Below are 25,280 nucleotides of genomic sequence, written 5' to 3' on the forward strand. Positions count from 1 at the left end.
TCTCCAGTGTCACCAGCCTGGAGTTTTACATTCTGTGACTGCTGCCCCATGCCAATCAGGAAATATTTTTCTCTGAAATACTGCCTGTAGTGCAGGGGGACAACGGCATCGGTATTGAACCCAGCATAAAACATGCTTTTTCTTGACCTTCAAAAAATATGACCATATGAAAAATGACCGATAAAAACCTTTCCTAATCTGCTCGTTACACAAGTAATAGCATTTTCCTGATCAAACACAAAGCTAGCGACGTAACCTGCAAAACTGCATATTTGCACAGAAAAACAATCAGGCAGCGCAGCCAAAACAGACGCCATAGGAGCCCCAAACTTGGTCGGGATTAAACGGAGTTCCGCAGCCAAAATTAACAACCTCCTTGGCAATGAACCTTGTAAAGCCACTGAGTTTGCTACAACAATACGAAGGCAGCAGAGCACCTACCCAATGCAAAGGCATAACGCTGCCCATCAGTTTACAAAACTTTTAAGAAAATAACCAGAAGCCGAATTTTGCCCTCAGTCACAACTCCTCAGCCTTGCTTGAGTCAAAGAAGAAACAAACGGAGAAACGTCATCTTTCGATTTCACAGTGGGTAAGGAGAAGTGCTTCGGGATGCTCAGATTTAGCGCTGACTGCTATTTCTGTCTCAAGGACAGAGTCAGAGCAAGCTATTCACTCTTCACAAGAAATTAAGCAGGGAAAACTTTATCTAAAACAGGATAAAAGTAGAAAATGCCTTCTCTTTTCACTGTTCTCGGTATTGTCTTAACATTTACATTAAAGCAGAAATGTTATTTCCACATACTACTTAGACTATCAGCATGTTTCTAAGAGAGGTTAGATTCCACAGGAAAAGTCTGTTTTTAAGAGAAAGAAATCATTCCAAATGATAACACTTGAAATACAAAGATTTTTCATGGAGCCTCCATTGGGATTTTTCAATGTCAACCTAGGGAATGGCTGCAGAGTCACGGTACTTTCTGAATGAACCCCAGCCTCTCTTTTCTGTTACCAATGTAAATTATTGCCATCTTTTTCCAGACGAAAACTATGAGATAATTCAGACTGCAACGAGTGGTGGTGGAGATCGCAGTAATCCAGGAAATCTATTAACTTTTTTTTCCTCTTTCCCCTCTGCACTACAGCTCAGAGATGGGGAAAACAAAGAACTCCCACTCCCCTCTCTACATCAACCCAAACACCTACAGATTGACAGCTGAATAGAAACCAGTCTTCTTCCCCATGACAGATGACAATCAACTTATGCGACTAATCCCAGCCTAAACTGTTTTGCAGCCAAGGCTGAATGATGAACTATGACTATGTGAGCTAGAATTATATTAAACAGAACATTTGATAAAGATCGGGTGCTAAATTTCTACAATGCAATAATAAAAAAAAAGGCTGACGTGATGTTACTGATGCCCTCCCATGCCTGTCGTGTGAAGAGCGCACTCAAGAACGTTTAAAAAAGCCTGGTCTGTAATGTCTGCACTAACCAACTGCTAGTCAGCTGGAAGAACTGCCCGTGCAATTAGCAGTCCTGTATGGGATGAGGGCAAAATACAACCTCTGATATTTGCACAACCAGTTTCACCACTGAGAATCTTTCCAAATATTTAAAATATTTCACAGAAATATCCACCTGATTACAGCTCGCTGGGAAGGCATCAACAAAGCTACAGGAATTTCAGCTCGATCTGGATTTCATTGCCGAGATGAAATTCAGGCAAAAGTCACATGAATCACAGTAAATCAAAGCAGCTGCTTTTAAGCACAGCTCCTTACGGAAGAAAAAAAATAAACAAAAAACCAAACCCAAGCTCCAGGACAAAGTCTTTTATCATAAACCTTGGAGAAAACTGAAACGGCTGCTTCATTCAGGAGCAGTGCTATGGCTTCTGTCAATTGAATACTCAAAGCCTTGCCCCGCATTTCTAAAAATAAGATGCCGTCCCACCTGTCTCCAAAAGAAAATACACCGAAGGTCACAAAAACTTTTGAAATCAAATTCCACCCTTCCTCAGAAAAGGAAAACTAACTGATGGGTTTTGAAGCACAGCCTGAGAGTGAGGCAAACAACTCCCGTTAACTTCAGCAGGACGAGAAATTTAATTTCACCGCCTTTGCAAATCCAGATGAATATACAGACAGCCATCGTTCCTAACATCTGGGTATACAAATAGGGGTTGACCATTGAATGATTAGACTTAAAGGTGTTTTATTTTTTATACTCTAGAGGGAGGAAATGTTCTACCTCTTCCCTACAAACACCCTCTCCCGTTTGGCTCCGTGTCCCAGCTATGGCCAAATACGGGAAGCATGGTTCCCTTCCTTTGTCACTGGTCCACGTTATCTCCTCTGAACTGGTGAGAATACACTGTTTATCTCACCCTGAAGCTCTGAGACCTTTGCCTAACTTCTCCCCAGCACGGGGATTTAACCACTGAGCATTTAAAGCAGGATGAGAACGTATGGTTTTTACTGTTGATTTGGCATTATACATTACATAAAACTCCTAGGAAAAAGACTCAGATTTCAGTCTTCTGGATTTGACTGTCAGTTGCAGCAGAAGCTGCAAATTCTTGAGACAATATGAAGATCCTCTGGGGGAAGAGGTTGTGCCTTACGTCATTCGACACTGACTTCCTGATAAATCACAGGGCAAACAGCTTATCCAGCTCCCCCACCCCCACCCCCCGAGGAGATCCTGCTGGCCAAGTGAGACAAGGGAGGGATGAAAGCAGATGAGAAGAATATGAGTCTTACAGGGGTTGATCAGGATTTGGAAGAACAGCCTTGGGGAAAAACTCCAACCACCATCAAAAGGGTTTTTAAGTCACCACTAAGGTCAAACGAGAGCCCTGGATCCAGATTTCCCCAGCCTTCACCAGTTATGCCCTACGGTTTCCTAGGTGGACTCCGAGCTGTGTTTCTGGCAGCGTAGCACACTTAGATTAAGGAGCTTCGGCTGAGGTTTACTCTGTCTGAGCTTCTGTGATGAGACTGAAAAATGTCACTAGAATTGTGGTCACCCATTCTGCCCCATCTGTGCCTCACAGCCGGAGATGCCCAAGCGACCACTTCTCAGAGCAGCTTATAACCACGCTGGACCACGTGTCCACAGCTACGTTTCTAGTCATAAAAAGTCTGCATGAAACCAAGTTTGACACATTTACATTCACCTTTAAAAGTAGCTCTCATGGAAGATGGGAGAATACTGTGCAATTGAACTAAGAGGCAACGCTCCCATTTAGTTAATGAAAACAATGTCTTATCTCCTCTGGTGCCTAAGTTATGAAGCTGGTTCTTTAGTCTTTCAAGATAAGTGCATAAAAATAGAGCGGCGAATATCTGCTCCCTCCCTGCCCCAGCCCCCCCAGCTTGCTAGGACTCTGTAAGGAAGCACAGAATGAAGCAAAGAAGGTAGGACCGCCACGGCACTCGGGCTTCCCAGAAACTTTGGGTTTGTTCCTGCAGCATGGGTACATCAGGAGAATACCACCATGCTCATGACGTTTCACATGCAGACAAGATTTTGCAGGCTTGTAAATTCCTGGGAATTATTTTGCACACAGCAGACTTCTGGGAAAGAGTTGGTCGAGATGCACGAGAAGGAGCTATCCACAGGCAGCTCCAAGCGAAAGGCTGCTGGGTTTGGAGCTGGGCAAAGCGACGGCCGAGGGAGCGAGTATGTTGGCGCTGGGCATGGACTTGCTTTTCGGTACCACTGGTCTCCTTGTGATAGTTTTCACCTTTCTCCATCAAGCCCTATGATGCAAGTCAAGTTTCAAGACAGCAGATAAGCAGACTTGTTTCTCTCCCTCAACGCAGCGTCTTTCTCTCTGATACTGGATAAACATTTTAGCAATTCTCACTGAAGACAAGTCACAAATTAAGCCTAATCTGGATCAATTCTTGCATGCATACAACTGACATGAACTGGGTATCTATTTTGCCTGAACCCTGCATGACATCAATATGTTCCTAATATATCCATCAATCTATATAGAGCCCCACTGAAGTGGTTACTTCATGTGACTATTAGGTGAAATATTCTTTGGTAAAGAATCTGTGTGGCCCAGCTAATGGAGTTGACCCTGGTACACAAAGGTATACTCTCAGCATGGTAACATCAGCAATTTCTGCAACTCATAACCATTTTTATTTTCGCCGGGACGAGCAATTTTCACACCCTATTATTTTAGGGAAACACAAAAGACAAGGAATGTTTAAGAAGCAGGCATATTTCCAATAGAAATAAACAAAACCACAAGCTCGGTCATGATGTGAGAGATGAGGTCGAGGCACGAGAATATCACACTGGAAATTCCCTGGCGTCACAAATTAACTGTGGTTTCTCAAGTTCAGACTAGTGCCCTAATTAATGCATCTATTTCCTCTCACTTATTAAAACTTAAAGAAAAACAGCATGTGCACAATACACAATCTATATTTCTAATTAGATTTAAGTCTAAACAATTTAGCCAAGTAATATTATTTGCTAAAACTATTAAAAAAATGCAGCAGGAACAGTAATACCATTCAGATTTCATATGTGATGCTGATCTATGCTTACAAGATTCAACAAGTCTCTGTTTCCACTAAATATTATGTTTCACATTTCATTACTTGGTATAATACTGAAACTGACAAAGCCTAACAGATGTATTTTAGAATTCAGAGTGGTTTTTTCCATGTTCCTAATGTAATTACTGTGTCAGTTTTGATGGGTTGTCTTCAGGAGCCAGCCCTGCTAAATCTCCTTATTTTACAGGAGCAAATACATTTAAGGAAACCAGGGAAGCTGCACTTACGTAGGGACATTTTGTATTTGAGCAGAAGAACCATTTAGGACAAATTTTGTCTGCAGAATACTTCTATATTGGTATAACAAAGGTCTTTTGTTAGCACCTACCAAATCATCAGCTCCTGGCAAAAAGAACACAGAAGTTACACATATTAGCACAGTATTTCTCAGCCCCTCTGCCTGCGCAGACCGAAAGTGATGCAACTAGTCTTTTAAATCTATAGGATATACAGGTACAAACACATATATGGCCAGTAAGATTACAAAACAGATTCAGAACCAAAATAGGAAAGAACTGACAGCATCTAGAATGAGTAAGTAGAAGAACTTCGCCTGGTTCCTGTCTGCACTGAATCATAGTTCCCTCAATTCCCCTTTAATTCACAGGCTCTGGATTACAGAAAACCTGATACAATTAAAAAAAAAACCACACAAAAAACCCCAACAAAACCAAAACCAGAAAAAAACCCTACTTTTCCTGAATATATTTAACTGTTCTAGACAAAAGAGAGAAAGAACAGGATAGGGTTATATCAAGAAAGCAGCAGCTCTGTTTTTTTATATATCGTCACCCATTCTGCATCAGACACAAGCAGCTTGCAGTGCGTATCCCACATGGCTCAGGGATACTTGCTGGTACTAGTTCTTGCTAGCATCAGCCCCAGCTAGCCATACCACTCACATTTATATCTTCATCTCAGAACTTCTGGCTTGCCGAGTTCACTACTTTTAAAACATTTTCAAACTGAACCCACCACAGTTAAGAAAGGTCTCTGGCTAAGCCCATTTTCCATCTGTTCTTGGCCCACTGACTTCAAAGAAATGAGCACAGAGCTAGCCATATCTCCTGAGAAATGTCCATCAGCCATGCAGGCAGGAGTATGGAGCAACAGCTTCCACCTTTGGGAGCATCTGAAGGCTGCTTCAGTGCACAAAATCAGATTTACAAAACCTCAACAACAGGAAAGTAACACCTTTGCGTTTTTAAGCTGGTTGTACCCATATGACAACAGCAATGGTACTACAGAAGTTTATGATTTATCTGTAGTCTACAACAACTTTTGGAACTATTAGACCATTCCATATTTTGGTCTCCCTTCTCCATTTGTAAAACATGCCACTGCCATGTCCATGCGAGAAACCAGCTGCTCAGAGAAGCGAGGTGGACACCAAGTCAGCATTCCTCAGCCTGGGCAGTGCAAAAGCAAGTCTGCTTTTCAAAAAAAAAAAAAAAAAAAAAAGTGTTAGACAAGTCCACAGACAACAGGTCGACAAGTGGGTACCCAACGGACTAGGCAGGAGTAAACCCTCTATTGTGCCCGGCAGGTCTGGATGCTGGAGGAGGCTGGAGGAGCAGGGACCAGTGTGCGTAGGATGGGGCCGGGCTCGCTGGCTGCACCCCAGCAGCATCTCCGCCAGCTGCTGAAACCAGACCGCTGGGCTAGATGGGCCCCCCTGCTCTGACCCAGGAGAGCCAAATATTCTCAAATCGCCACCAAAAAAAATTCTTTATGGAACGCTTACATAAAGGTGCATGCGACCCCCCTGGAGCTGCCTCCCTGCCCAGGCTCGGTCTGTTTATTCTGGCACCCAGTTCCCAGCACCCACCCAGCTCCTGGACAGGATGCACATAACAATCCATCTCCTGCTTTCTGCTTTTACCCATTTGAAGTGTTTTAGTTTTGGCTATCTTGGGTTCTTCAAACTCCAATGAGGATTAAAAAAAAAAAAAAAAAAAAAGATTTTATCTCACTTGAAGGGGGAAAAAAAAAAAAAGAGGTTTTATTAGCAAATAGGCAAAAGCATTGTAAGAATGCTCAAAACTGCCTATGTTCCCACAGTACTTGCAGTCACACACAAAACTTCTCAAACTACCAGATCCCTACATGACCAAGTGAACCACTGAGTGCATGAGAAGGAAGTGACTCAGACTGAAATTCATAAAGGACAGCATGAATGGGACAGGATTTCCGCTTACAGCTGTTTTTATATGGCAAGGCTCCTTTAGAAGAAAAAAAAAAAAAAAAATCAACCCACAACAAACCCCCCCTTGCTCCCTCCTCTCCCATTCAGTTTTTAAAACAGCTCTGCAGAAAAGCTACAGTATGGATTTTAAATCAGAAACCCTACATCATACCTCCAGGTCTTCTGCCTGTGTAAGACACCATCCATCCTACCACAACACACACTCAGAATAGCTGCTAACTTTTCAGACCAATCTAAGCCACCAGTTTCCTATTTTTTTTTTTGCCTTGAAATGGCATTCTTCCAGCATCACTAGAAACCTTTATTTACAAGTGCCACTCCCAACATAAAGACACAATGCTGTCAATGGAAAAAGCCAGAGCAACTGCACTTATATCCCCAAGCTGAAGCTGTATTTTCTCTACCAGAAAGAGGTCCTGACCCATGTTACAGGGCCAGCCTGGGGTAAGGGTGCATAGCACCAATGTACTTTTAATGTACCATCACGCTGTACAGAGCGGCACAGTGGAGCACGTGCTGGACCCACAATTGAGGAGGTGACAGAACCAAAGGTACCCCAGAGTCATTTATTTTAGTACTACTGATGATGCTGTCACCCCTTTTCTTCTACCAGTGCTGAATCGGCTTTTGGGGGAAATCCCTGGTCCTTTTAATTCTGAAAGGAGGCAGTAAGTTATTGACACATAGCAGAATTTTCCCTTGACCACTTACCTCAAATGTCATGGGTGCAATACATGCAGTGACTGTATGTTTTGATGGAAAAGTATGTTGTTAACTGAAATATCTCATGTCCTGTGGTTTCCATCATACCTTTTCAGGGAAAAAAGTAGAGCTGTCCTTGCATTGTACACTGGGCATTTTCTTCAACATTATTCTTACGGTACTCTAATAACTCAGTGCAGGTAGTAGCAGAGGTTGCTCTGGGGTGCTCGGTAAGGAGCAACACACCTCCCACAGAAACCGCTATCAAGAAACAAGGAGCAGGACAAGCATTTACTGAAACACAGGGTAGCAGATCCAAGAACCTATCTTCCACTTCCCCTCACAAACACCACGGTGCAGATCATACTCCGTACCGATTAAACCAGACACTCAAACCGCCTTTCCAAGCGCCGGCTCAGGTGGCACGCACCTGCGCAGGGCGAGACGCCGCCTGCCAGCAGCCAGCTCCTACCCACGCTCCCAGCGCTCTGCTTCCGAAAAGCCCAGTTGTTAAGGAAAGCGATGGCTGTGCCGTGCTGTAGTACCTGGGATGGACCCACGCTGTCTTCTGCGGCAGCTTGGGCTGTGCAAGTGTCTGCTCCAGCTGCGTACAGGGCTCCTGCAGCCCCGCTCCCTGGCAGGCAGCGCGGCTGCTTCGGGGACAGCAGCTTGCCAGGAGCTGGCTCGCCGGATGGCTCCAGCATCCAAACACCCGGAGTAAGTATGCTACTAGCTACCCTTGTGCAAACACACGCACACCACAACCAGATACGAAACTATCAATGCTATAAAACACAGCACCATCTCAATCAAGAACTTCACACAAACGAACCCATCAGGTCCAGTTCTCCTTCACCTTACTCTTCAGATTCACTCTAAATTTATACATTCCTACTTGCCTCTTAAGAGTTATTTGGCTAAGTGGTTTTCTAAATAAAGACTCTTATTCTCTACGTATTACACATATATATTTTATAGTTTTTCCAGGCTATTCTGCAATTTTGGAAGCAGCCACCCAGCACCACCAAGTTTTTAACTATTAGAAGGCTTGAACTAATGCACATGCACAAAACATGTAAGTTTAAACGCCTTCGCTGCTTGCTGCTTCTGACATTCTCTTCCTGGGTTACTTTAAACACAGTCATCTTAGCAGCATGAATCACAATTATCAACTGCTCCCAGACTGCTTTTAGTTCTCACCCCAACTACCCATATGGCCAGGTTAGTCAGGCATCAATCAATAAATCCCTAAATTCAAGAAGAAACAGAGAAGGTAAATATAAAGCAGCAAGTATTATTAGAAACTTAAAAATATCAAATAGGAACTTCTTTCAGGGTGTAGTTCGGCGAGACACATTACAAAAACTCTTGTGATCACCTGTCCACATATACATATACATGCATATACACCTATAAAAATAACAATAGACAGATGTGAAAAAGCTCACATTTGGGTCCACAGCATTATAATTATTTTTTCTTTTATTATGAAATAATTTCTCCTATTCCTGCTCTGGCCACAGACTTTGCTGTAGAGCAGTCTGACAGTGGCTCCCGGGCCACCATCTCCAGGCTCTGATGCAGAACCTAAGTTTAAACCACCAGTGAGTTGGATTTATCAGAGTGTGGGACAACTGATGTTTCTTTGCATGGTGTCCTGTTATGGACTTTTCCACAGTCTGGGGAAAGACTCCATCATTTGCTGTTCCCAGTTTTAAGGTGCTTTCCAGTAGACAGACTGGACGTGCCGTAGCCCTGACTTCACTAATTTTCTTGGCATTTTAAGAGGGCTTACACTCTTCAGCTGAAGCACAGCAGACTACTCCAAAACAAAACAAAAAAAAACAAAAAAAAAAAAGGCAAACAAAGGTTGCAGGAAACGCTTAAACTAGATGGTTTTAAAATAAATCTAGATTATTTTCAAAGGGATCAACCAGGCTGACTTCGGTACCCACTGAAGCTATATTGTGCTGTTTAGCTGTTACGACTATTCCATGTCTTTCACGTAGGTGCTTCCAAACACCTCATGTATCCCAACATGGACTAGAGTAAAAAATAAAATAAACATTAAAAAATAATTTTAAAGGTGATATAAGCTGGTTGACAAGGAAGAATTAGGAAGTCTAATGCAGTGATTAATTTTCTTGGATTAAAGGATTCCCAAACACAGCTCTTTGCTAATTCTCAAGACGCCGAAGCAGGGCTACAAATCCTCATTCCTTACCATGCCAGTAGCATTTTTTACCCCTTCAGCTATCAATTAAGTTAATTTTTATGAGTATTTATTTCAATTATGTCTCAAGTAAAAGCAGACAGCCAAATAAATACACACAGTATACAGATAATGGAAAATCTATGCTGCATGTATAAATTCACACAAGAGATTCCAGAGTATGCTACATCATAAATACCCCAGACATGCCAGGTATAAGCTTGCTTACCACATAAAAGTATTTTTTAGCCAGCTGCAGTTGCAGCACTCAGCAAAGAGACAGGCAGAAAAGAGAAAGGCTGAAATGTATAATGGATTATCACAAGCTACTAAGCTAAATTTACGTAGAACTGGCTACATACAGAATGGCTTGGGATAAATAAGATTTGATTAGATGAATAACCTCATGTTTTATTGTAAACTTTCCTTTTTTTTTAAATAGTAAGCCTCTGAAAGCATTGAAGAAAATTATTTCAAAAATAGCCAGGTTTATTTGATCACTAACTCCAATGGCTAAGATTAAGCAATTTCTTCTCAAATTTGTTGTTTCAACTAATCATACTTCCATTGAACTTTCACATAAAAAAACCTGGTTTTTCAGCAATCACCTCAAAGCTTTCTAATACTTTTACTACATTTACCTAGGAGATGCAAAGTAGCAGTATTTAGCGGTCACGTTTTGGTTATAGCTCAATTGTCTGTAAGGATTTCTGCGAAGTGCCAAGATGCCTGAATGAAAAGCAGAATAAAACCAAGAACTTGCCCATAAAATGCATTTCTGTTTCCAGTAGATAAAAAGAAAATGTTGCTGCATCTACCAGGGAGCAGTCATGAAAGATGGGGAGGCGACCGGTTCATCTTACAAAACAAATATAGTACAGCAAGCCCAACGTTTATATTTAAGTTCACACTGTATTAACACTGTCTTTATGTGTGGGTGGTAGTGTTTTTTGGCATAGTTACTACATCCATATACAGGCGGTCGTAAGCCGGAAAGGTGCAATAAAAAGGAATTAAAAATAAATAAAACTGTCTTTACCATGTGGGTCTTGTTCATTTGACTTCGGGCTGCTTCTTGCTCTGCGCTCCGGTTTCTTTACTGGTGGAGCCCCCCCCGCCGCCGCCTCCGCTGCTTGCTCCATTGTGGCTCTTTGCATAACCATTATATACAGTTGTGCAGCTGCCTATATGGCTTTTGTAGATGGATGAAGGGGGACTATTCAGACGGTTTTGGCGATCAATCTGCCTGTCTTTGAGTTTTTTGTGCTGGGGTTTACTGTACTGATCTTCCCTGGTTATATAGCTGGACATCCCATACAGTGGTATGATTTCTGAAATGAAAGAATTCAGCCATGTTAACCGCCGTATTTTTTCAGAAAATCAAATTCCTGACTATCTCTAAATGAAATTACTGCAGATTCTCCTGGAGACATTTTACAACAAGCCATTTTTTTTTTCTTAAGAAAGCTTTCCTGCAAGGTTGATGATTTTTTTGGTAGTAAGTGTGCTCCTTTGCTGATAGAATTCCATAACTCCTTGGATGAGTGTGAAAAACACAGCAATTAGGGCAATAGTTTTTTCTTTCCTTTTCAGTCTTGTGTTTTGGGGACACATTCAAGCAAAAATCCAGTGAAACTGATACTTGCGGAAAAGCCTCCCTAAGTTCACAGCAGTTTAGCAGTTTCTTCCCCAAGGCCTGACTGGACAGAATAATCTGGGATGCCCTGGTTCCAAGCTGCCATCACCGATTACATGCAATTTAATTTCCCAGTATAAATAGACTTCACAATCATGTCAACTGTGCCTGCCTAAGGAGAGAAGCGTAGCATGAAATGGAAGCTCTGGGTAAGTAAAACTGCCTAAAAAAAAAAAAAAGCTTGAGAAATATAAATATCAGAAGTACACTTCTGATAGACTTCATTAAATACAATCCCCACTTTTCCCCTCCAAGGATTACTCTCTCTAACCTAAGGGCAGGGTCAGCTTGCAGGAATCTGAGTGTTTTCTGCTTTACTCTATAGTCCAGCCCTCCTTTTTGTGCTCTACTTTGAGTCTGAAGCTTGAACAAATTCATGCTCAGAACAACAGTTTTGCCTTTGCTAGCAAAATAAGTGATACTCTATATATTCTTATTTTTTCTACATCCATTCAGATGCTATTATACAAACTTCTGAGGCAAACAAGCATCCTATCCAGCTGTTTGAAGCCTTGTTTATAAGTTGAGACTGCCATGTATATTGTATTATAATTTTTCAAGTTGTTTCAACTAGCCAGATTTTCTTTCTTTGCTATGTCAGTGTGTCTTGGTTTTCATCTTTTCTTATCTAGCTACATAACCCTATTTGTATTCTCGCAGTAACTAGCTGCCTAAACACAACATTCTACAAATAAATGCAGTTTTTATTTAAAGTATAAGCCATTGTACAGCAAATGGGAGACAGTGGATTAATACTCTTCAGTACAATATTCACCACTTCAATTATTTCAGTGTTGCAGGTATAGGTCATTCAGTAAAGCAACCGAGGGTATTTATTTTTTTTTTTAATAAATTTATTTTTAAGTTAAATTGGCTTCTTGGTATCTCCAGGCTATGGAAATATTCAATGTCTACTTAACTTGCAGAGTGAACGTAGAGCCACTCACTACCGTGTTTGCATGCAAGACTTGGCCAAGTGACCTGACAAACTGCCCTGTTCCCTTTTCAAGGGAATAATCCCTTCCCTACAGTGGCTACACCCTCCTTCTGCTTTCCTGAGCTTCCCATTTCCCCAGCCCCCAGTATAATGAAGTATAATCAGCAGTAAGGGTCCATTCCTCACTAGAGAATGAAGTTTGTTGGTCAACAGAAACTTCAAGAGGTAGCATCAGTATATACCCTCCCTCCCTCTTCCTTCCTGCTCCAGCAGAACCTCGTATCTGGTGACATGGCTTCAAAAATATTCTTTAGAAAGGGTCTTAAAGTCCAGGTAGTTCAGCAGTAACATAAAACCATGAACCCTGAACTAATTTCTATGTTAAGCATCGAAAGGAGCTTTGCAGATTACTTTTTTGGTTAACGCCCTCTTTCAGATTACACAAAGACTTATCTCCAGGGTGGCAGAGACACAGCAGTGCATACATAGTTCAGACAGAAACGTGCCCCTTTCACTCCTTTTCTTGCAAGTATTTACTCACGGCCTGATTTGGGTTGCCATGCTACCCTTTGGTATCGGGCAATGCTTTTTTCAGTGACTACTGCACCAGTCTCAACCAGAATAACAAACAGAAAATGCCTGTTGTTTCTTGGAAAACCACGGCTGGGGGGGGGGGGGGGGGGGGGGGGGCAGAAAGCACAGTACTGCCAACAGGAAGCAGGACCCGGCTCTTCCCACTGGAAATGACTGCAGCAATTCCAGCCCTCCGTATCCATCCTCATTCCTGAGCCAGGATTGACATACTTTGTCTCTAGGTTTTCTGTACAATGCTGCATCATGACAGGAACAGCAACCGGAATGACTCATGTCCTTAGTTTGGAGCATGGGATGAGAGATTTTTCCCCCGCTTTATTTACAAATTAAGTTCAAATTGGCTTTGTTTCTGCAACCAAATGCTGCAATGTAGGACTGCCCTGTGCTGCTGCACTCCGGATGGCTGACACCCCCTGCTCTGGATGTTGAAAAAAAAAAAAAAAAAAAAAAAGATGCTCCACAAAGCCATTCTACAAGTTCTCCAACTCCTTTCTACTCTTGGTTTCACTAGCCCTTAAAAAGTGCTCAACACAGGTGTGAAACACCAGTATCTTCCCTCCCTGCTCACCTTGTTCTCCATATATTGTCGGGGGAAGATGATGCTGTGGGAAAAACTGCGGTGGCATGTCCCCAGGGCCAGTGACGGGAGGATAAAAAGCTGTATGAGAGTTGTGAATAAAATGAGGATGATGTGTCAGGTATGGAGGTAAGTGATGGGTTGGAGAGATGGCCGAAGGATAGCTAGGAGGGTAACACTCCGGAGACTGGGGGGTAACCACCACCCTCCGAACGCCGGTGTTGTCTTCTATCACCTGGAAGGGAAGGCAGGGAAACGAGCACGTTATGCAGAATCTGAACCAAACATATTTTTAAAACATTACTGTTTACAGTTTGTTCTCCCATTAGAAAATGGTTGGTTTATTCATAAACACATTTCTAAAATTAATATCAGCAGAAGTAATCATAGTGGTGATGTGGCTTTGCTTGGAGACTCAGAGTGCCACACTAATCACTAGGAAACTTACTGCTGCTAAATGATAACTATGTGGGTAAGAGACAAAATAAATAACCTGTATTTAGGGAGTACAACAATTGAAAAAGGAACACAAAGCACCAAAATAAGAGTACTCATTGGGACCAGCTTTACGTTCTGCCCATAAAATTTCCGCTACTGATTTTGACAGCACTCCGAGTACAGAGTGCGTAACACTCGGAAATTTGCTGGCACTGCTGCCACGGAGCAGCCGCGTGTGTGCACAGAGCCATGTACCCTGCAGGAACCCGCTCTGCTGACACACGTTTTCAGAAGAATTGCCCTGTTCACAACAGGTATCTGCTCAAGACAAACCATAGGGCAGAAGGTTGATTCTGCTGCAGAGCTTGTCTATACACCCGTGCAAATCAGCTCTGGAATATGCATAACTTGGCCCCTAATGCCACAGTCAAAGATGTAAAAACAGATGTAGGAAGGTGGAAATGTGCTTAGGCTGAAAAAAAGTTTTTCAGCTTATAATTTTTCCAGAACTATATTTCTGGAGAAGAGTCAACCGGCCAAATTTCAGTCCAGAATTAGGAGCCAAGCTTTTCTTGAAGCTTATTCAAAAAACTTCTGCTGTTTCTGGAACTTAAAAATACAAGTGCGTAAGAACAATTACTATCCCTTTGATTCTCCACACTGACGTGCATAAGGTAGAGAAGCATCAAGGAAGCATAATGTAGTTTTATACACAAATAGGTGATTAAAACCCTGTTCTTCTCTAAACTGACTGATGACACAGATGGAATGCTGTATGTGAGGGATGTACTGTATGAGATAATGAATGTGCATCCAGGGCACCTGCTGTGAGATGCTGCCACCCCCAGCTGACCACCACCACCTGGAGTTATCCACCCCCCACAGCACCACCAGCAGGACAGACCCTGCTAGGGACCCCCATGCCTCAGCGACTCTGGTCGCATCACCCCCCCTTAGCCCAAACCACAAAGAAAAATTTGTTTATGCTGATATACCCCAAAGTGAAGCTACAGCACGGGCACAGGGTTATTTCTGCTGACACCGCCGCAGAGGGCCAAGCCCAAGAGGCCGTGCCCACAGCTGTGCGCCATAATGCTCCAGCAAACACAAGTCCCTGCCCCAGGCATCAGCTGAGCGCGTTAAACAGGGTAAAATTTAACTAGTATTAGCTGGCCCAGTTCCTTCTTTGGGCCACGTGTTTCCTTGGGTTGTATGAATTTATACCTGTTAGCTACAGGCTGCGACCGCGGGCCTGGACAATTTCTGTGGACTGGCTGGCCTCCTACAGAAATCAATTTTCTACACTACGTTAAATCATTCACTTGTAATTGGGATTTTACATTAAAAAAAAGTGTTGCTTGCGACGTTGAATAACCAGAATAGGAATTTAGTTTAACATACTTGACCCTAACCTCTAAATTTAGAACTTCAGCTAGCAATTTGGCACCTGCTGGCTTTAAGTTTTGAAGGCTTTACAGAGTCCTCAAAAATGGCTGAACCTCAGAGACATAGACTATCACATCATTGTAGCTGCTGCGTTTCCAGGCCTCTCATCTTTGCTACTGGTTCCACTCAACCTCCACAGCATTTCTTATCCTGGTGTCAGGTCCAAAACCTGCCCTCCGGAAGCTGGAGAAGAGGAAAATCCTTTTCCATTTAGCATGCATTTGAAAAACAGCAATACTTATTTAGCACTGTGCACAAAAATGCTGGACTCAACTCTCAGACTTGGATCAAATTGAGATAGCAAGTTTCTGCATCCTGATCTGAAAAGTTTCCATCACGGCTTTAACTAGTCCAAGCCTCAAAGACAACATCAGTCTTTCAGGTGGGTACAAGCTCTTATCTGTGCACATCTAGACCTGACAACACATGTATTTTGTGCTCTAGTGAAAGATGAGTATGTTAAGGAACAGATTTAGACAGAGAGCTTGTACCCTGCAGCAGCCCATAATGTAAACCATATTTAAAATTACTAGGATTCCTCTTCCTGAACTATCTTCTACAGAGCAGGGAAGAAAGCTCAAAATCCTGTCAAAGACCTTTTTGATGAAATTATCCTGCTAGACAAAACTATAAAATATCAGCAGTAGTGAGAGAAAAGCCAGAGATGAGTGGGATAGAATAGAATATTTCAGCTGGAAGGGACCTACAATGATCATCTAGTCCAACTCAGAGGATGAGCCAGCCTTCCAAAGGACTTTCATCAAAAAGCTAAGAGACTAATATCTTTTATTTGTTTCCTCCCAGGCCACAAATGCTGACAGCATTCTTGTTACTTCATGTGCCCACGTTCCAAATGAATGCAGAAACAGAGAGGACATGGTAAAAAATACTGTATCTCCCTATCCTACAAGACATTTTCTCCCCAAACTAGGAATTTTATATGTATGTATGTCTGTGTGTGTGTGTATGTAAATTCCTGAAGCTGCACATACAATCTTTAAATGTACTACCCTGACACTAACAGATAAAAAAAAAAAGATAATCCAATGCATTATGTATTATATGCATTAGATAGCTAAAAAAACAGCACAGGTTAAGACATCAGGCATCTCTGGATTTGTAAAATTTGCAGTGGGTAGACTGTAGTAGCGTCATTCTGGGAGATGACACTCTCATCAAAGACAGAGCTGATTAGTTTTGATCCATTAACATAGATAACACAACTAAGCAGAGAGGTTAAACTTTGCTAATTGAAGAAGAAACCTGCAATTCTTTCTATCTGCTTAAAACTGTTTGTCATGAAGATCATAAATCCATCAGGAAACACACTGTCTGCTAAACTGTCTCCAGTGCCCAGCAGCAATGAAACCCTAATCCCTGTTGAGGTCTCTAGATGCAATTAGAACATCAGAACTAATTGCTACTACTAATTTTAGCAGTTTATATTTACAGAAAACAAATATCTCTGGTCATTTGGCACCTAGAGCTAAACTTTCATTATTCTGTGTTTTTCAAACTGTTACTAGGTAAACTGTCTTTTGCTGTTATTTTTTGTGCTTGCTGGTGTAATTGGCACGCCACCTCAATAACAATATTATTATAGCATAGTTCTGTGTGGTTTTTTCCCATATTTTAGGGAGCTTAATTGCCAAGTGAGGTAGGTAGATGATCCTTCAGAAGGATCAGGATGAACATTACTCATACACAATAAAACTGCCTCCCCCATCAGTTGCCACATTTTGAGAATACCATTTTAAATGTTAGTTGTTTCACATTAGAGGTATCACTGTAGCAATGAAAATTCAGTCTAACTAGAGATAATGCACATATTCAAAGTACTTCAGTACTCCACATTGTCTCATATTACTCCACTGAAATGTAATACTACACCCCCACGAAAGAGGCATGGTGATTTTGCACAGGTAAATTGTATCTGTATTTTGAGAGTTCCAGTTAAAGGAATATGATCACTCTCACGCTGTAACACACACACATTTACTGAACGGGTATAATATGGCAATATGCAAATAATTTCCATTTGCTTTCAAAAAAAATTCTGATTTCACTTAAGCTTAGCATGCTAGATCCAGCAAGGACATCTGGAGCATGGCCACTGGGTGGACCACAACCAATACTTCAGGAATTTCATAAACTAATTTGAAACTTCATTCATAAATCAATCTGTACCAGAAAACAGTACAGAGTGAGCTCATCCACAAGGAACTTGGATGTCAACATTTTATTTATTCACTTCATTTCTTAAGGATGCCAGTCCAAGTTCATGCCAGCCCTGGCAAGTTTGCATCACTATCTTTGCCATCCATCACGTACAAACACCGGTATTAAATCTGTACCTCGAAACTGGAAAACAAACAGATGAACATCTGTAATGCTGGCAAGAACGTTAGGGTATTTTAGATCTAGAACGATACAGATCTTCAGGACCAACGCTCATGAACTTAAAAGGATCATCACTTTATCGCTTGCTCCGCATACGAGATCTGCACAACCTTCCTTGTGTTCAGAGCGTTAGGGAGGATCATCCTGTTAAAGGGTGGATGACTTAACTGACTGCAGTCTACAAAACACACAGGGGACCTCTCCGAGCAGTATGCCACACAAAACCGAAGAGTTTGTGGTTAAAAGCTTAGCCAGCCAAACATGGTTTTGGAAGAGAACATCTCTCTTAGGGTAGAGGATGTACCCGAGACCAAAATCCTGGTTCCTGAGGATATGATGGATTTTCTACCACTTCACATGTCATTGGAAGACCTTCCCCTTTCTCGAAGTTACACTTTAGTTCTGTTATAATGCTACGTGTTTCATGGAGGAATACCGAACTGCAGGACATGCACAGTTCAGGCTGTATGACCTCAACGTTACCTCCCGACAAAAGGAGTCTTATCAGCACTATGCATGCTTCGTGCTCCAAATAGTAAATTGGTCCTTTAGCCTTAAAATATCTGTGGCAGAGACCACATATTAACAACTCTGTAAATAAAATTCAAAAGCGGAATTTCATGCCAAATTTTCACGTCCAACTACATGAGTAATTCCTCAAACTCCAGTGGAATTGCTCCAGATTTATTTCAGAGAGAGCAGTCCTCAGGCAATAGCACTAGCCCTAAGCAAACAAGTTCATGACCGTGCTTTTTTGTATTTCCATTTTTCTAGTTCTCCTCATTAGAACACCCCAAATCCTCCTTCCCTCCTCCCAAACATAACACACTGTGAAGAGCAGAAAAAACCACCCATGAGAATGTCCCCAAAATTAATAGCTTAGCATCCAAATCATGATCTTTGATCTTTAGATTACGCTGACACCAGGGAGGTCAGGTGCTCGAGGAGCCAGGAGAAGGCACTGGGCCACAGACCCTGATGGCAAGAAGCCTCCAGCAGGCATCCTAGCGGAGGGTGGGCTCCCACCCTGCCCCGCAGGACTCCTGTGGCACCGAGGCGCCTCCGCCTGCAGCTTGGAACTGGAACGGGCATAACAGCTTGTGCCCGGCTCCTGGCAAGTCATGGGAGCTGCTCCTTCAACATTCAACAGCTGCAGCCAAAACTGTTGATGTAACACACATTTAAATACAGATTTTCTACCACACCACCTTCCACAACTCACTTTTACAGTAGCAATATTGTCCACCGAGAGCACAGCAAAGAACTTTTTCTCTCTTTTATATTTTACTAACCCTAGGCCAACAAAGAATTGCAGAGACCTGAACTCTGATCTGATAGTTCCTATCTGCCAGAGGTGCACAGAGGTTTGTTTGCTGAAAAGGAAACGCAAACCAAATGGCTGCATTGAACTGGTCTTTGAAAGCAAAACCATAGCATGAAATAGCTGAACTGGTGGTGTGTATTTGTCTTCTATTATTTTCCTGGATTTTCTCCCACCCTGGCTAAGCCTCACCATTGGGAAACATCTCCTTAATATCAACAAACCCAGCTTCTAGTCACGGCTACTAACATGGTCCTTCAAGTCTAGAAACACAGTCTATTTCCCTGCTGCTTCCAGTGGGGCTGGTCTGGCAGGGCACACAGCCTCCTGCCAATTGTTTGCTGATCATTTTCACAATACTGAAGAGGTCACGAAGCATCATTTTAATCCGAGGTTGCAATCACAAGATCACCAATGTAACATTTCAGGCTAATACTCACAGTTCCCACAGGCTGGGCATAACAAAATGGAAAAAAAGATTTCATGTCTTTTTTTAATAGGCACCATTACTTCTCCACAGAGGTATCTGCTTTCTGCCTGACTCTTAGATGTGCACTTTAGGGACAAATCAAACCAAAAATCAAACTTATTTTGATTCCTATCTCAGAGCGCATTCATTTGCTTTATAGCCTTTCCCTTGCCATTCTAAATTTAAAGCCGTGTTCTCATTACTTATCATAAACTAGAGTTTTGAACTGTGAGGCAACAAACGCAAGAGCAAATGAGGCAGGGACACTTACTACAGTATGAACTAATTCGATCACCACACACTTTCAGCTACTACTATTCAACACGAAGCAGTCTGAAAAGCAAGAGGCTCTCTTGCCACACAGCAGAACACACATTCTGCTGCCGAAAAGCACGGAACACAGAGTTTTACCCTAAAACTTTACAACATATTTCCAGCTCCTTGGAAAAATTTCTTCAGAAGAGGGTTTTTGGTTAGGGTGTTTCTGGTTAAGAAATGACTTAAAGGCTTTTTTTAGTGGAATTATTCTGTTGCCCCACAAAAAGCATTAAAAAGGAACAGAGTTCAGAGAGAGATACAACTGGAAGACTTTTATCACTCTGGTTTGGAAAGAGTTTCAATTATACCCAACCGTTTATCTCAGCACAGGGGCTGAAAGGTACAAACATTTTAATAATTACAATGTGTTAAAGTAATTTCAAAGGAAGAGTAAATCTTAAAAAAATAAAATCCTTGCATGATATGGGTCAGTTCATTGAATTAGGTCAGCCCACAAGGAGTATTAAAACAGCACTGCAAGTGCTGTCTCAAAGCGTACCCCAGCCACCCACCTCGGGACGCTTGAGAAGCGGGAGGAAGCTAGACCACCCTGCCGGCCTGCCCTCTCTCCTAGGCTGGCTAACAAAGTCCCCTGCACTTAAAGCATGTTCTCATTTTGTTCAGAAGTTAAAATACCACAGAGCAATTGCAGTATTTTGTGGGATTTAAGTATGACGCCATCCACAATTTTTCAGAATGACACAAGCTCACATGTTTCCTGGGGAGGGGAAGGAATTCCAGGACATCAACTATTTTCTGCTTAATAAGATGCCAGGATGTATGTACCAGAAGTTCCTATGCTCTTCATCAAGGATATTTCAAGTATTTTGTATACTTTTAATGAAGCTTTCAATCCAGTCCAGGTCTCAATGAAAGCGGTTTGTTTTTTTTTTTTATTTAAATTACTTATTGCATTTTTCACAGCTATTCTGCCTTACACCAACCTTTTTTTTCTTCCTGACTTCAGAAAGGGTTTAAGCTTTGCAGAAGACAGCAGGAACACAAACAATCTGGTAATCTATAGTGGTTATTTACACAGTAGAGCAGTAGGTGTTCAAGAGTCTCAAAACCTAATGCAACAGCTTTGTGAAAAGCGTTTTCCATTTTTTCCATGGATAGGTAATTAAATCCCATCTATTCTTCAAAACAAAACACCACCACCACCCCCAGCTCTTGATACGCTGCAGTATTTCTGCTGGGAAGATACAACAGCGTATTTTATAGCTACAGTGGTGTCTCCTCTCACTTCCAACTCCTACCCCTTCCGACTATCACACTAGAATTAAGGCACCCCCTACCATCGCGGACTTCTTTCCCTCTCACAAAGGGTAAGAAGTTGCACATGTAGGCTCAATCTGTATGCATAGCTTTTGTTAGCGTTAAAAATAAAACAAAACTGGTTGCGCAAACGTGTGTATGCTGTCAGTAAAGAGGAGCAGTATGAAAATGTGTATTACCATTTCCGTTAGTATTTCTAGACTAGAAGTCGTACTTCAACCAAGTAGACTTCTCCATATGGATCAATACTATTGCTTCTATACACAATGTAATTCTTCAAGATGCATACCTGTGAGATATAACCAGGAGGCACATGAATAGGGGGGATGGATCCATTGGGTGACATCATGGGAACCTCTGCTGGTCCTAACAGAGAGAAAGAAAGAAGATATCAGCTTTTTCAGTTTTTTAAAAAATGGTGCAATTGCTCAGAAAAGGCTAAAAATAGCTTTATTTTTTAAGTCTCCAACAGCAAAATGAGCAGCTCCACTAATTTCTGGTATATGGAAAATGCCTTGTGCCATCATTCTGAGAATAAGATCACTGTTCAACGACTTTACCATATATTCCATTGAAAAAATATTTTCATCATAAAACAGCTAAAATATAGACTTTATATTACCCACTGATCAACTTATACAGCATTAAGCAGTAACACAATATGTCCTTTAGCAGCCCACAATTCCTATATTGAAATCTGGTTAAGTTATTCTTGTCGAAGGCATGGAAGCAGAGAACAAAGCAGAAACTGTGCAGCCTGGAATTAGGCTGCTCCCAAGGAAAGCGTCCAATTGTAGCAAAAAAAAATTCACATATGTGAAAAACTATCTATCTATTTAAGAATGCACAAAGACCAAATTCATTATCTCAGCTATTCAGACTAACCTTGGAATGTGGTTATACAAGCAAGTAGCTTATGGTTTCCACTCCGAAATCCAGCCCTGAACATGCAAGTTCCATTTTGAGGCACTGAGTACAAGGATAACAAAGCCAGTGCCATAACCATCCAGCTTTTACAAACACAGCCTCACAGCTCAACGAAAGAGTCCAGATGAAATGCAAGTAGTTCGCTTGATTGCTCATTGACTCAGCCATTAACTGGGAACATCACACAGAGCAGTCAGTAAAATGAACCCCCCAAATGTCAGACAGATGTTTGCATGTTTGCAGTGAGAGTTTATACTACTTAATTTCATTGCTTCCTTAATACACATTAAAATGTTTACACTAACCTGATAGTTAGCCCAAAAACAGTCAGGGCCAAACTCTTGAGAAGAGCTCAGAGAGAACTTGTTGTTGCAAACTGAATTTTAGCTTTGGCTAACAATACAGGAGATAACTTCATAACCTCCTCTGATGGAGAAGCCATCAAACGCCACCAAACTGTATCACATTCTAGGTAAGGAAGCTAAACACTAGAACAGATGAAGGACTTCAGGCACAGATGGGATGTAATGGCCCTCAGGAGCGATTTCTCCCTAAGTTTAGGCAAATCTAACAAAATCCTGAACAACCTAGCAAGCCACAGTCTAATAAAAGCAAAAGCAGTCCACATTAAATTATCAGAAAGATATTCCCTATCCATCTACGTTTTTATACTCCTCAGGCTGCTTATTGTACAATAAGCAGGATTTCCCAACCTCTCAAAACCCAAGTTACACACAGGAATCCATCCCAGTTATTTATATCTCCTCTGATCACGGCTCATTTTCTCTAACCTGTTATTTATAATCTAATCAGCACATATGGTTTTTACCAGTCACGTCTAGATCTGAAATAGGATAATTTATCATCAAGTACATTAAGCACATGGAAACTCCAAGGTTTAAACTAAAAGAAGTCATTTTCGGCATGTGGTTCTGCTGCTCTTCAAACTTGCCTATACTTAGCTATGTAGGGAACTTGACCTATACTACAACCCCAACAAGAAAAGAAAAAAGTCATTATTACTACTTCTTATTATTCAGCCCATGAGTCCCCTGCCACCTTACTCTATAGTCAACAATCCTTGTGTGAAAGGGAAAAATAAAATATCAGCATGAGCAGTAAGCGATTACTGGGGGGAGCTGTCATCTAAATGGTTCTATTCAAACCCATCAAAAATATGAAGTGACAGTTCGTTCGGAAGGAACTTCACAGAAATATTGAGTAAATGTGTTTTCCCTATCAAAATATCTGCAAATTTCTTTTGAGGAATACGGGTTTTTTTATTTCTCTCAGAAACTACTTTGGTCTATATACGCTGCCAAGTTTCACTCCACAGTAAGTTGGACATGTATCTATACGTAACAGCCAATACTGGTAAACACAATGACACTGTTTTGGGGGATTCGGTCCACACCGGATTATCAAGTGCTGTTTGGTTCTTCAGAATGAAACATGCCTGAGATTAGGTAAAATTAATATTCACATTGTTATGCAACTCGTGCCTTGTCAGTGATTTCTCAAACCTGAAAAACTGCAAGAAAAAAGTCATTATAAAATCAAAAATCCCCAGTTCACCATTCAAGTATACAACAGCGTAAGCGTTGCATGTAAACGTTGCTTAATAAAGCTTTAATGCTTAATTTGTTTCAGTCCCCCACCAAAATGCTATCTACTTACAGTTGTATTGGCCCGAGCCAGTCCTTCCCATAAGACTGGTACTCTGATTTGGAAATAAATTAAAAAATTAAACAGTTTTGGAGTTTCTGTGTATGGACCAGATAGTCATTATACAACAAGGGAGAAACACTTTGCTCGCATGCCTCACATCTGTCCTTCCAAACCTTGTGCCAATTGCTCATATGGAGTAGCGATCTACTTGCAGGAAGAAATCGAACTCCCACACTGATACTGTTGACTGTAACACTTCCATTCCCATAAAAAAAAAATAAATAATATTGTGTTTTATCATCAAAACGTGCACCATGCAAGATGATTCTTGACTTTGCGTATGACCCACAAACTGTTAAAGTCATTTGGATAACAGGTTTTAAAAGAATGACAGCCTAATGATTTGCAGTTAGATTTTGTTTCCAGTGCTTTGATTTCAAGGCTAGCCAAATGACTTTAGCATACATTATTTCATCTCTGTCATCAACGATATCAAAACAACTTCAAGCTCCAGCAACTGAAATACAGGCCCCATCTCTACAGCACGATGAGCCCCAGGAATTATTAAAGACTTGTTATTGCAAGGAAACCATTCCCCAATTAAAAACAATGGTATGGTTTTGTTTTAGTGGGGGTGGGGTTTGCGGCATGGTGAGGGTTTTTTGTTAAGTATTTTTTAACTGTTAAAAAGCAGACAATTAGTGAAGGATGCTCCTCAGTCGCTTTGTATCCACAGGATGGATACAAGTAATATGTCCTCTAGGGAATTAGAACTTTGCAAGTTTTAATTGAAGCTCATCTTTCCATGCTAAATTTAATAGAACTGAGAAAAAATCCTATATCCCATTTCTATTTCCATCCACTCTAACACGGATGCTATACACTGAAACGAGCTCATTTTAACACTTTTCGAACCTGTTGACAAACTGAGGCTGTCTCCCAAGTTCATAATGAAACCGAGCCAGAGGAGCTTTGGCCATCTCTGCTGACAAAGCAAGAGGCCAAATCCCACCCCGAGCTCCTTGGCTGTAACCAGAGCACATCCATCGGCTGCTGGGGACACCCCAAAGCACCGGGGCTGGCTCCGTGCAACACGCCGGGGCAAGGGGATTATTCCCCTTCCTCTGACACAGGGGGAGAAGCAGAGGAGCCACCAGGCTGAAGGCACCGAATGAAGTCCAGCCAGCCAGGCAGGTGACAGACCACACTTGTCCCTAGCTGCAAGAGCACAAAGCTTTCATATTTCTAACATGTGAACAATTAAGAAACAGTAAAAGAAGCAACTCAGCCTCATACTGCGGCAGAGCTAATTAACAGCTTGACAGCCCAGGAAGAGCCTGTCCTCTTCCAAGCCACATGCTCCCTCTTTTGTGCTGCCCTGTTACTCCTCCCATGGCATGGAAACTAATTATTTTGACCGTTTTAGATGACCAAAGGGGTTTTTATAAATCTCTTGCCTTTTTAAAAAAACACCTGCACATGCAGTCTAACAAAAGTGACA

General features: G+C 41.7%; 1 protein-coding gene across 1 annotated transcript in view; it reads right to left on the reverse strand.

Moving 5' to 3' along the window:
- The window catches only part of FNDC3B (fibronectin type III domain containing 3B), a 209,627-nt gene that overhangs the window by 85,454 nt on the left and 98,893 nt on the right, over positions 1–25,280 (reverse strand). Inside the window, 4 exon segments of the mRNA XM_037406717.1 lie at positions 10,750–10,816; positions 10,818–11,041; positions 13,506–13,749; positions 21,474–21,550. Of these exon segments, the coding sequence (XP_037262614.1) occupies positions 10,750–10,816; positions 10,818–11,041; positions 13,506–13,749; positions 21,474–21,550 (612 nt within the window).

The sequence above is a fragment of the Falco rusticolus genome, chromosome 13, assembly GCF_015220075.1.
Source record: "Falco rusticolus isolate bFalRus1 chromosome 13, bFalRus1.pri, whole genome shotgun sequence".
NCBI lineage: Eukaryota > Metazoa > Chordata > Aves > Falconiformes > Falconidae > Falco > Falco rusticolus.